The sequence below is a fragment of the Heteronotia binoei genome, chromosome 2, assembly GCF_032191835.1.
Source record: "Heteronotia binoei isolate CCM8104 ecotype False Entrance Well chromosome 2, APGP_CSIRO_Hbin_v1, whole genome shotgun sequence".
Taxonomy (NCBI): Eukaryota; Metazoa; Chordata; class Lepidosauria; order Squamata; family Gekkonidae; genus Heteronotia; species Heteronotia binoei.
In genome coordinates, this window is record NC_083224.1 from 153217896 (window position 1) to 153231643 (window position 13748).

Here is a 13748-nt window from a genome sequence, read left to right on the forward strand (position 1 = left end):
CAACCCTACAGGGGGCTCTCAGTGACCGAAATCCAGGCAGTATGGAGAAGGATATATAACGAGGAGGGAGAATTGGGTGAACTTGCCTCACTTTCCTTCTTACATCAAAAACTCCACTGAGGGAAAAGGTACAACCCCACCCCCCTCATGCCATATAGTTATTTGATTATGAGTCCCCTGATCCCCAGTAATGTCTTTTGGAGGGATCACAGGAGACTGCTGGGGAGAGTGGAAAGTGTGCGCATGTGTAAGATATGATTGCATCTTTCCACTGAAAGCTTGTAGGATCTAGAAAATGCTTCTTGGAAATGCTTCTGCTTTCTTTCACATATGGTTTTTCCTGTGATTATGACACAGATAAGCAGGAATCTTTGGTTTTAGCCCCATTTTAAATCAAATTAAATCAATCAATTCCAGTGTAACAGACTTGTCAGTTCAGAAGGTAGCCACACTGGTCTGCAGTAGAAAAGTCAGATTCTAGTCCAGTAGCACTTTAGAGGCCAACAATATTTTTAGGGTATGAATTATCAAGAGTCAGATGAAGGGAACATCATCTCTCAAAAGCTATAAATGAGGCTTGTTAGTCTAATGTTTCTACATTGTTGAGTCTTGTCAAAGAGTTCTCAAATGATCACATGAACAATGCCAATACAATGAAGGAACAGAAGTCAATTATAGGACATACTACTTCATGAAAACCATGTTTTTTCATGACTCAGTTAACTCTATCAATATCCCTTTCAGATCTCAATCAAACATAGCATTTGTAATTTACTTAAAGAACGATTTTCATACTAGGATATCTGAAAAACACAAGAGGATGAAAGGCAGGAGAAACAGCAAGGAAGTTTGGTGATGGAATCGCCAGCTAGATTTTCTGAGTGTCTAATTCCATGATGAATTTGGAGGTTCCCAATTGGCTGAGGTTGTGAGAAATTTTAGTGGTAGCAGAACTAAACTTGGGTGGCTCTGGTAAAGCTTCTCATTCCACACATTCCTAACTTGCCAGAAGTTTTCTGCTAAAGCAGTGGTAAACCGGGAGGCTTTTGCTGTGGAAAAACAGCTAAGACATTTCAAGGAAAGAAAGAAAATGGGTTTTTTAAAGACTTGTGACATTTCCCTTATGGGAATCATGGGGAATTTTGCAAGTCCTTAGCATGAAAAAGATCTTAATATTCCAGTAACTAGAGAACAAATGGAAATATCAGTTCACTCAGAGGGGCAAGAAAAGGGAGATAAATCTAGCCTCAATCCCTAAATCAGTTCATTCAGAACATTTGAACCGAAATACACCATGCAGTCTTCAGTACACTCTTTTAAGCACATTTATTTCAACAGCTGTAGAAGGAACGGCATTAACACTGGGTGTGTTCACACACTAAATAATGTGCTTAGCAAATGGATTTTTCCTGTGTAAGTATAGCAAAATCCAGTTACAGTTGCCGTGTGAAAGTATCCTCTGTGTAGTATTGCACTGCCAGTCTCTCTAATGTGAGTCAGAATTAAATAATTATAATTTCAAATGCTCCGTCTTCATGGATTGGTCATTAAATTTTGGTTGTGTGTTTATAATAAAACAACTAATTCCATCCCATGTTAAAGTAGCTCTAATGAGCAAAAGACTTCTAAAGATGGATGGAGAATATGAGAAAGAAGTGATTCATACTTCTTGCAGAGGTGTAGCCTTTAAGAGTTTTTTTTAAAACAGCTTGGCCATATTTTGTAATAATGATAGCCGTGTTGACAAGTCTTTAATAAAGGTGCATTTAAATTAATTTTATTTACCACTTTAATGAAGTTTTTTCAAAATCACTTGGGGAATATTCACTCCAGAAGGGGAAAAAAAATCCATCACCAATGTCACAAAGTATGTTTTACACACAGCTAATTTAAGCAGATGGAAATTGCATTTTTTAATTACATGCAGAAATGTTATTACTATAAACACATTAAAGTAACTGGAGTTCCCTTTGCAGCTTTCATACATAATTTTATACTCATGAGCAAAATTTCACTACATGGAGGAGATGCCCAGAAATCTTTGAATAAAAGTGGTTTGGAAAGGATGAGTTGAGGGAATGTTTTATTAGACACAGCGCCATAAACTCACACAGACCTTTGCAAATGGGTATTAAATCCTCTTTCTGTTCCAGAGATCTTAATTTATGAGTACAGTGCCATGACTACATAAGTCAACGCGATTCTTTTCAGTGTTGGCTTCAATATGGTTTTATGGCTTTTGTGTAGGCAAGAGGACAGAATTATAGAAATTTATCTAAGTGCTCAGAGAGTGTTGCCATCCTCCAGCTGGGGCCTGGAGATCTCCCAGAATTACAGTTGATCTCCAGATGACAGATCTCTCTCCCCTTGGAGAAAATAACTGCTTTGGAGGCTGGACTCTATGGCATTAGACCCTGATGAGCTCCCTCCCCTCTCCAAACTCCACCTCCCTCAGCCTCTACCCCCCAAATCTGCAGGATTTTCCCAACCCAAAGTTGGCAACCCTACTCTCAGAGCACATTATCCAAAACAAGTACTAGGCTGTTACAATTTTTGTGACAAGGAGGAGTCCTTTGGGGGGAGAGGCAGGATAGAAATGTTTTAAACAATTAAAAATGGAGGAGATGCTGGAGGACCCATCCCTACGGGGAATAGAGGGGGGGGGGGAAGGAGACAAGAAAGGAGAGCCCGGGTGGGCACTTCCCTCCCTTCCCTCGGCTGGTGCTGTGAGCGACCAGGAAGATGGTGGGCTTGCCCACCCTCTCTTCCTCCGTCATTCCGCTCACCCCTTCCCCCCAGCTTGCTGCGACTAAAACTAAGTCCTCCTGCCGGCTTCTTGCAGCTTGCATCTGTGCGTTTTGTTAAGAGAGTCTCTTAACAAAATGTGCAGGTGTGGGCTGCAAGAAGAAGTCAGTGGCAGGGCTGTTTTAGTCGTGACGAGCAGGAAGGGGGGGAGCGAGCGGAGAGGAGCGCTGTCATGGTGGCAGCACTGGCGGGGGTGGCGGTGGGCCGGAGGGAGCTAGTGGCGGCAGGGGGGAGGGAGACAATGCAAGTGCTTGCCTGTTGGAGAAAGGAGGGGCCATACATGTTGAGGGGGGGGTTGGGTGGAGGGACCGTGCCCCCTGTGGCCCCCCTCTATGGCTACGGGCCTGACTACAGCAAAAGTAGTTGAGCTAGGTCAGATGTTACGGTGGGTGGACTAGCTGTACAAGGAACTGTTCATGTATGATGCATAAGCGGTCTACTAAGGGAGAAGAATATTCATACAAGATCAGTGCTCCCCTTCTGCGATCAGAAACACAGCATCTTACACACTGTTTGTCACAGAAGGGGACTCAGAATCTCTCTAGACTTCCCTGTTCTGATGTTCCATTACAATGGAGCCCATGCACAAGCAATTTTTCAACCGCAAGGCTACTGCCAATGTGTCCAGCCCTGTGTGGATAGTTTTGTAGGTTACTGAGTTTTCCAGAACTCTTCTGTCTTGAAAAAACAGTTATTTATAGTTCTATAGTTGTACAATGTAGGTCTGCTAGAAAGCATCATCATCATTATTATTATTATCTAAGCACTCAGAGAGTGTTGCCATCCTCCAGTAGGGAGGATATATTATTATTATATTACTCGCCCTATCCCAGCTAGCGCCAGGCTCAGGGCGATGTACAACAGTAAAAAATACATATATATATAAAATCAATTCCAGTAAAAAATTACAAACCCTGATGGCATCTTTAAAGTGCTCTTAGTGAGTACATCACGTCAGGGGTGAAGGGATCCCCTGAAGAGGGGGTGGAGAGGAAAAGGTGCCAGCACGGCAACCGTCGCTGTCCTTATGCAAAGGCTTGGCGGAACATCTCTGCCTTACAGGCCCTGCGAAACTGTAAAAGGTCCCGCAGGGCCCTGATGTCTTCTGGCAGAGTGTTCCACCAAGTTGGGGCCAGGACTGAAAAAGTCCTGGCCCTTGTTGAGGATAGCCGGACCTCTTCATTAAGTACTGAACTGAAAGGAAAAAAAGATTCTGAGTACTGAGGGGAAAAAGATTCAGTGATTATTTATTTATTGGTGGGGGAGCTGTGAACTAGGACCAAAGTGTTCACCTAATGAGCATGTGTTTTATAACTCTGATGACACTGTGATGTCAATACACTGACTGCATGATGGACTGCATGATTCCCTGTTGGCCAAGATTGCATCACCAGGAAAAAAGACCAAGGAAGAACAACTTGTTTTTAAGGAACTGTCAATTAGGCAGTGAAGAATCCCCCCTCCCTCAAAAAGGGCAAAGAAAGATGAACAATGGATGCAATTTAGTGTTTCCATCCACTGCATTACGAAGAAGGACAAATGCAACTAGCAACTGGTACAGCCCTACATTGAACTGCCTAATATCAGTAAAGGGAGAATGACAGAGCAATCCTAAGCAGTTACATCTTTCCAGGTCTGTTGATGCCATTGGACTTAGAAGAATACAACTGTGCTTAGGATGGCATTGTGGATCATAAGCATTGCAATGGAAACAGTTCCATGACTGCCTTCTTGGGATGCAATTGCTTACAAAGACCAAAGAGGGCTGCAACAGATAAGACCACAGAGGAAAAAAATGTGTTTATAATTTTTCTGACAGAAAATGAAAGCACATACATTTAAAGGTGGTCCATTAAGGATTGCTCCTTTAAAAGCATTTGAAACCATCTTATACCACATCAGAGAACTGACTCGTGTATTGTCGGCTTTTGATTGACATCAGGTTTTTAAGGCCTTGGGCTGAGGTCTTGCCCAGCTCTGCTACCTGAGCTTCACCAGGAGATATTGAACCCAGGTCTTTATGCATGCAGAGCATGTGCTGCTCTCCCATTGATTCTCCCCTCCTTCTGTTCTCTCTGAGAATGAAGTACAGTATCTGAATTCTTGCAGATTACAGTTCTGAAAGAAAGCTGCCTAGTCTATTATTCTAACCTTTTAAATTACTGAGTAATATCATTGGCTTGCAATCTTTCTTAAATGCCGATCGAACTATCAAATGAAATCTGTATGTACGGCCAATCCAAATATCAAGTGTTTAAAAGGTTACCGTGTTAGAACACGCTGTTGCTTTTGACAGCTAGTATCGAGCCGCTGGATGTGGATGCTGGCATTACGCTCTCTTGATGAACAGTGTAATGACAGTACAAGATACATGAATGGCTCCCCAGAAGTCAAATTCTGCTATCTACCCTGTACAGGTATGTGCTGTATCTACACCATAAGTGTTAGACCTTTTGAAAAAGCTGTCTGTTCTAAGCAGTTTGTTCTATTGCTGAACTTAGACATTAGAGGGAATTTTCTAGCCTCACCAATCAGGGGTGGCAGTTGGGACACTTGTTACGGTTCTCTGCCATGATGTCCTGGTGGCACCAAGAAAGGCATGCCTCCCTCTCCCTACCGACAAAGGTTCTTGACTCAAGACTTTTAGTGTTGTTTAAACACCTGCCTTCATATCCCAACCCTCCATCGCTGTAACATCAATGCATGGCAGTGACTTTGAACTACCAAGGTTACAGTGTGCTCAACCAATCATATCTGCTCCGCCTAACAAAACACACTACTTTTAAAAAATTGCTGCTGTTGAGAGGAGTGGCCTGCCCAACAGCCAGATTAGGGAGAAAGGGATAGTTTTCTCAAATCAAACTGGAAATCAAAGGGTGTATATTACTTTAGTATTTCTCTTTCTATGCTGGTCAACTCTGTATTCAGATCCTGCCTTGAATCTCAAAGCTGACTCTCATTGGTTGTAGCCAAGTAAGTGGCTACCTCCCCCTAAGGAATTACATGTCATATCACATGTTTTTGTTTTTGAGATACCATATGGTAGAACACTTTCTACAGACTTGAGCAGTTGCTGCATTCCTCCCTTTCAGGACCAAACTACAAAGATGATTTTTTGACAATTGGGTCTGGGTTCCCCTGGCCTGACTCTCCTGTCCTCAATAGGAGACTTCTGGTTACTCCTGCAGCTCCACAAGAGGGCGAACAGCATCTCCCAAGAGTCATTTTGGACTGGGGAAATGGTTCCGGGGGAGAATGAACTGGGGGAGAATGAACATCACAGTCCAAATCCTAATTAATTGAAGCCCTGCAGGCTTGAGAAATTAGTTTCCACAGCATGACACGGGGTTGCCAGGTGATGCTGACAGGCCAATGGGGAGCTTAGCAGGAAGTTCCAGGAGAGGGGAGGGAAAAGCATGACTGTACTCCAAGTGAGTTCTGGCTGTCACATTGAAAGGGATCATGTTCCTTTTAAATGCCTTCTCTCTAGAAATAATGATGATTATATATAAATCCAATATCTCGCCCTCCACTCTGAATCTCAGAGTGGCTCGCAATCGCCTTTATTTTCCTCCCCCACAACAGACACCCCATGAGGTGGGTGGGGCTGAGAGAGCTCTCCCAGAAGCTGCCTTTTCAATGACAACTCTGCAAGAGTTATGGCTGACCCAAGGCCATTCCAGCAGCTGCAAATGGAGGAGTGGGGAATCAAACCTGGTTCTCCCAGAGAAGAGTCCGCACACTTAACCACTACACCTAACTGGAGGATGGGGATCATAGAATTGGACGCCCTGGTTCGATATTTTTGAAACATAGGGGGGGGGGGGGTTGAGGAGAGGCACCAGCAGCTATGATAAAAATATGGTGACCCTTCCTCAAAAAATAGCCTCCCAGAACCCCAGATACCCACAAATCAATCATCCATTATATCCTATGGGGACTGGTCTCCATAGGGTATAATGGAGCACCCAGTGACCATTCTCCCCCCACTTTTTGATAGCCTTGAAAAGAGGGAGGAGATCCAATCTGTGGAAATCCCCTGCCCCCAACTGGGAATTGGCAACCCTAGCATGATGTGTGGCTGATGGTAAGGGAAACACAGACTCAGCTCTCAAAAATTGGCCTTGCTTTGTTTGACCCTTAGACAAATGTAGATGGCCAAACAAACGAACAAGACCTCTCAAGTGTTACTAATTAAAGTGACATGAATCTCTTGCTTATATACTTTCCCATCTTGAATTGTACAAAATGTCATCTGAGTTTAAAAGGGCATCAGTCCTTGTCCTTTAGTTATTCATTCTCTCAGGTGCCTCATTTATCACCAGCAGTGCCTGGCTGCATATAAATCTGCTAGGAACTCCATCTTGGGTGCAATAAAAGCAGGAGTCTGTTTTGTGATGACAGTTCTCTATTGTCACAGCAATTAATGGTCACTTCCTATCACAATGATACGACAGAGTAAGAGGGAGGATTAGAGTGGAAGAGAGAGAGATCATTATGTATTTATGGACAAACATTTCAAACCAACAGTTTAGCAATTAGGGTTGCCAGTCTCCAGGTGGAGCATAGAGATCTCCTGCTTTTACAACAGCTCTCCAGTTGGCAGAGATCAGCTCCACTAGAGAAAATGGCTGCTTTGAAGGGTGGACTGTATGGCATTTGTACCATGCTGAGGCCCTTCCCCTCCCCAAACCCTGCCCTCTCCCGTATCCACCCTCAAAGTCTCCAGGTATTTTCCAACACAGACCTGGCAACCCTATTAGCAATCCACACATTGTTTCTCAGAGGCATATGGTTCTGACAGACATTTTAAAAAAATCAAACCTACTTGGAAATGCTTCGTCATTAAAGTCTTCCGGTCATCTTCAATTTGCCGAAACTTGGCCTTCAGCCCTTTCATTTGTGTTTCCATTTTCAAAACATACTGGAAATCCCTTTGAGTTCGTAGGTTTAAAACTTCAATGGACTGGGACATATTCTGTACCTGTTAAAGAAGAACATCAGCTGCACTCTCAGATTTTATTTTAAAACTTTCTTTTTGATACATAAATGCAGTTTAATCACATGTGTCAGGATGTGGCTCGCTTACTCCCCACCCCCAGCTCTTAGCCAAGGTCCTCTGCTCTCAATGCACAAGAACAGAAAGCCAGAGTCACATTCCATAGTGGTGTCAAACCAGTGTAACCTTTCAGAAATTAATGAGTTTGTGGCAATAGAGAATGTGAACCTCTGCCTTTATCCATTGAATGGTGCCTTTAAAAGAATGCATTAGGGGAAAAAATCAGTGGAAGGCAGGAAGAATCTGTTCAGAGATAGCTGCACAGCTTCATACATATCCTATGAATGTGAGCGCAGCCTGCATTAAGTGCTCTACCTTGGGGATCAACTCCGAACTGTGCTGAAGATCAGCAGCAAAATGTGATCACTTCTAGATGTACCTTATATAACTTAAGTGCACACTTTAAAATGTACACTACTAAAAACGGTAATGTGCTAATTCTACAAAATGGGTTTATATTCAGATATATATATATATACAGGAACCACCACTGGTTGCAGTTCTCAATCTAATGTACACAGTGGCAATTCCACCAGGGTTTGTTGATACGTAATATATTAAATGGTTGATAGGTTGTTTAAAGTTTCTCTGTTCACAGCAGGTTTTCCTCATTCCACCCCCCTCCCCCCATTGACAGTTCCTTCTCATTCTTCAGAGGAAGAGACTTCCATGGTGCCCCTGAGATTCAGAAGCTGCTTGTTTGGCAGTGCAAGTGGCTGCTCTCAGAACAATGGGCCTCACTATGTGCCCTGAGCTCTCTGTCCAACCAGCAGTGCTTGGCTGCATATAAATCTCCTGCTAGGAACTCCATCTTGGGTGCAAAAGAAGGAGTCTCTTTTGTGATGACACGTCTCTATTGTCGCAACAATTAATGGTCACTTCCTATCACAATGAAATGACAGAGTAAGAGGGAGAATCATGGATACTGATTTTGAATGTGCTTCTATGTAAAAAAAAAAAGGGGGGGTGCTCTGCAAGCAGAAATCTAGTATGCCAGGAAGCATAACTTTTGTCTGTTGTGCTAGTTTTCTATTTACGGAGCATTTTTACATGTAGAGAAGCATTCAGAAATATATTTTCTACTTGTAGTCTAAAGGGCCCATTCTATACCCCTTCAGAACAATACTATCTGTTCTGCTGTAAGTTTAGACCAGCTCTTAACCATAGATACTAAGTGATTCCCAGAACTTGCTAGGAGTGTGTGCACACTTGTCTGCTTCTGTACACCACACAGCAGGACTTAGGGGGAAAAAAACACCCAACCCAGCCACCGGTCCATGGTTGCTGCACATTAGCAATGTAGATGACCAACCACTGGCCTGCTGTGCTATGATGCCAGCTTAGGGAGTGCTATCTGATCAACATAAATCACCCCAAACTCACACAACTTATTTAAAACCAAGATACTGCCACAGCAACCTGCCTGTCTGATCTCACCCACAGTGTCTTTATGACTCAGTTTCATATTGGGAAGGTATTTGTCAAATGTAAGCAACTGAAAACCCCCCAAAATGTACATCTATATAAATCAACATATATTGGATTATAGAGAAGAAGAAGAAGAAGAAGATATTGGATTTATATCCCGCCCTCCACTCCGAAGAGTCTCAGAGCGGCTCACAATCTCCTTTACCTTCCTCCCCCACAACAAACACCCTGTGAGGTGGGTGGGGCTGGAGAGGACTCTCACAGCAGCTGCCCTTTCAAGGACAACCTCTGCCAGAGCTATGGCTGACCCAAGGCCATTCCAGCAGGTGCAAGTGGAGGAGTGGGGAATCAAACCCGGTTCTCCTAGATTAGAGTCCACACTCTTAACCACTACACCAAACCACTACACTACACCAAACACCAAACTTGCAATTTCACTGTCATAAGAGAAAGTTGGCAATGATGCTGCAGAAACCTCTGTGGGAGATCTACAGAGCCTTGTCCCAGAACAGCAGATACCGAAATTCCCAGGAAAGAAGGGATGAGTGTGAAACTAGTTTAAATCTACAGGAGGATTTGGGTTTTGGCTTTTGCTTCCCTTTTCTGTCCACAGCATGTGGTGGCAGCCACAATTAGCCTGGTTGCATTTGCCTCTGCTTTTAAAGGACATGTTCAAAAAGAACAGATTTGCTGCATAAATATTGGGGGACAAAAATTAAGAGTTACATGGTAGGAAATGCGGCTCCCATCCAGAAGCAGGATGCACAGCCTTGCTTCTGGGGGCCGTTTTGCCTCCTCGCAAGAAGGAGGAATGGACAGGGCAGCATGCCTGGGGGTGGAGCAGGCATGCCTAGAGGCGGGCTCCGCTCCCTCCTCTCAGTCTTCGCCTTGTGCTCGGGCAAGGCACAGTGTTGCATTTGCTCTTGCCTTGCACGAGGTCTGGGGTTAATTACCATGGCTTTTTGGAGCCGCGGCAGCTCACCTTCGGCGAGGAGAGTGGAGTCTGGAGCATCCTGGAAGCGTGTGGATCAGCGGTTTGGGCTAGCCGTGGCATTTTCACGCGGCTGGCAATTTTACGCTCCCCCGCCTGCTGCTCAGTCTTTCCTTTACGGGGTGTTTCAGGGGGGTCAGGTTTAGGGGGAGCCCTTAGGGACGCTGTGGTTGCTGCCATCTGTGAACAGCCCCCCCCCTCCATTTTTTTAAAAAAAGGAACCCATCACGTCCTTGCTGGCAAGCTGTTTTTGCCAGTGCTGGGGGCAACAGGGACATTTGTGATCTGTTCCTTGTAGGGATTCTGGGCCACCTGGCAGCCATTTTTACCTTTTCTTTCCGTTTCTGGGGCAAGTTGGCAGCCATTTTACCTATAGCTTTTTCTTTTCCCTGTTGCCGGGGCAAGTTGGCAGCCATTTTGGGGCATAATTCCTGGGTGGCCATTTTAGGGGGGGCTTGGGTTACTCTGGCTGTTAGCTTCTTCTTTCCCTGTTGCCAAGGAAAGTTGGTGGCCATTTTGGGGGAATATTTCCTGGGCGGTCATTTTAGTGGAGGTTTGGGTTGTGCTTTACTTAGGCAGCCACTCTAGGGTAGCTTTGGGAGCCTGAGGATTTCGGTTAAATTCCTGCTCGTGCCTGTAAAGCAAGCTTGTTGATGGATTTTACTGCCTTGTTGGCCGAGTAGCCATACCTAAAGGACAGGGCAAATCCAAGGGCAAGAGCCCTGCGCCGAGACCGCAGTGGCCTGTTCCTAAGCGCTCAGCACCTTTGTCTTCATTGTCTGACGAGGAGGATGGCTCTTTTGAGCAGTCTGTTTTAGACAGAATAGCCTCTTTGAAGGGTTCGTGCAGGAGGTAGCCAGTTTTATTAGGTGGTGTAACTGGTCTGGCTTCCAAGGCAGATAAGCGGGCTGCTAAGAAGTGCTTCCAGGAAGAAATCCTTAATCGCTTGTCTTCCCTTGAAAGCAGGTCTTCCACAGAAAAAACGGAGGGTGTGTCACCTCTTCCAGCGGAGGTGCCCGATGCGGATGCTTTATAGAATTGGCAGTTGGGTAGGAGTGAGTTTGTACAACACACTTCCACAGCTTGGCCCTGGGGGCCGTGGGGGTAGTCTGCCACCTTTGGGCCAGTTGTTAATAGCTAGTCTGCAGCTTTTAATAATCCCCAGCCTTGGGCTTGGGGTCTTAACCTGACTAACCCTTGGGGTCCATCATATTCTGCCGTGCCAGCTAAGGCTTTACCTTTTGGTGATCTGGCCTTACCTCTTGGTGATCACTTGTTGCCGGCTACCAAGGATAAGTTATTAAAAGGGGAATTCATGGACCTATTTTCTCTGCTCTATAGGAAGCTGGAGAAAAAGGACAAAGAGGATTTGGATGACCGAGAAAAGGAGAAAACCAAGAGGCAAAAGTGGATAGGACACGGGAGAACTGGGTGCCCGGGTTCATTATTTATGCTGGAATTGTTGTCCAGTCACAGCCATGGAGGGCCACTTCCTTTTCAGCATTTTGACATCATTTACAAAAGCTACACCAGCTTTACTGGCCTGGCCTGGCTTCAATATGATGAGGAGTTCAGAATGAGGGCGGCTTTGAACCTGGCCCTTCAGTGGAATCAGATTCAGCAGCAGCTGTGGCTGCAGGTTATTTCTCCAGCATGACCTAACCTGGGTGATAGGTCAGACAGTGGGCATGTTGTGCAGCGCACAGCCACTGCTTCTGGCGACCGCAGCAGTGTGGGGCAGGTGGTTCAACCCCGCCTGCTTTGTTGGGAGTTTGGGTCCAAAGGGGTGTGTGGTAAAAAGAGCTACCCATACAAACATGAATGCCCTCTTTGCGGGGGGTCTCATTCCTTCATGAATTGTTCCAGGGGTAGACTCAGGCGGGGACAGCGCAAGTAGGGCACAGGCGGGGCAGATAAGCCATTTGGTAAAGGGTCCCAGCTCAATAAGGGTGACAGTGCTTAAGGCATGCTTCGTGATTATCCAAAGGATGAAGATCAGCTTTATTTGTTAAGAGTTTTAGGTTTGGGTTTAGAATTTCTTTTCAGGGCCCTAGAAGGCTGTTTATGGCCAATAAATTGAAGTTGGTTATAGGGATGGAGCACATAGTTTGTCAGAAGATTGGGAAGGAATTAGCTGAGGGTAGGATGATTGGCCCATTTCCAATACCCCCTGGGAATACCTTGAGGGGTTCCCCATTGGGCATTGTGCCTAGGGAAGCTCCAGGAGAGTTCAGATTGATTCACCATTTATCTTATCCCCATGGGGAATCGGTGAATGATGCCATACCAGAGAATTTGTGTACTGTGCGGTACACATCTTTTGACGTAGCATGTGGGAGGACCTTGTACTATAGAAGGAGTTTTTAACCTCCTTTAATGGTGTGTCCTGTTGGAGGGCATAGTTACAGCTGGAAGCTGAGCTGCAAATAGCATCAGATGCAGCTGGGTCCCTTGGGTTTGGCGTTTTCTTTAGCGGACATTGGTGCGCAGAGGAATGGCCCTAGGAATGGGTAGATGCGGGGTGGAACAGAGATTTTACTTTCTTGGAGTTCTTCTTGATCTTGGTAGCTGTTTGGTTGTCGGGGAATGAGTTGGCAAACCACACAGTCCACTTTTGGTGCGACAACTTAGCCATGGTGCATGTTATCAATTCCCTCACTTCCAAATCCCCCAGGGTGATGAGGCTGGTGTGGGCCTTCACTCTCCGTGGCCTGAGGCTTAATATTTTATTTTTTGCCAGGCATGTGCCTGGGGTGGCTAATGGGGTGGCTGAAGCTCTCTCTCGCAAACAGATGCAGAGGTTTCACCAGCTGGCCCTAGATGCAGATCTTCCCCTCTCAATGATGCCCCCTGGGATATGGATGATTGGCGGGTCGAGGCCGGCAGAGCAATAAGTCTCACCATTGCTCTTAGTACCAGAAAATTGTACAACAAAGTATTGGGAGCAAAGTTGGTTGCAAAAGGGGTGGCCCCTTCTGGTGGAGCAATTACTCCACTATAGTGTATCTTTAAGGCGCAAAAGATTAGCAGTACAATCTATTTGGGGCCGGCTGTCTGCGTTGGCCTTCGCTAGTAAGGCTTTGGGTTTTCAGAAGAATACCGGTGACTTCCGCATTAAGAGAATGTTGGAAGGTTGGTCCAGAGAAGTTGGAACCTGCCAGGATTCTTGGCAACTGATTTTCTCCTGCAGTTCTTAGAGGTTTACGATCGGTCTGGGGCCAGGTGTGCAGATTGGAGTATGAAATACTGGTCTTTCATGCTACCTCTCTCATGGCATTTTCCAGGGCTCTTCGGGTGAGTGAGCAGGTGGCTCAGTTTAAAAGGGACATGTCAGGGAGGGCCTTGATGGCCTGAGACATTCGTCTGGCTGGCGGATCTTTATATGTTACAGTTCGTTGTTCCAAGACCTATCAGCTGCAACAGGGAGATACTAATAGTTTGGGTTTCTGTTCTGATGTTGAGATC

The 13748-nt window shown here is 45.3% G+C and overlaps 1 protein-coding gene across 2 annotated transcripts in view; it reads right to left on the reverse strand.

The window, feature by feature from the left end:
• The window catches only part of OLFM3 (olfactomedin 3), a 264124-nt gene that overhangs the window by 24758 nt on the left and 225618 nt on the right, over nt 1–13748 (reverse strand). For both annotated transcript variants that reach the window (XM_060232288.1, XM_060232287.1), the window contains exon 3: nt 7634–7789. In XM_060232288.1, the coding sequence (XP_060088271.1) occupies nt 7634–7789 (156 nt within the window). The remainder of the gene's footprint in view (nt 1–7633; nt 7790–13748) is intronic.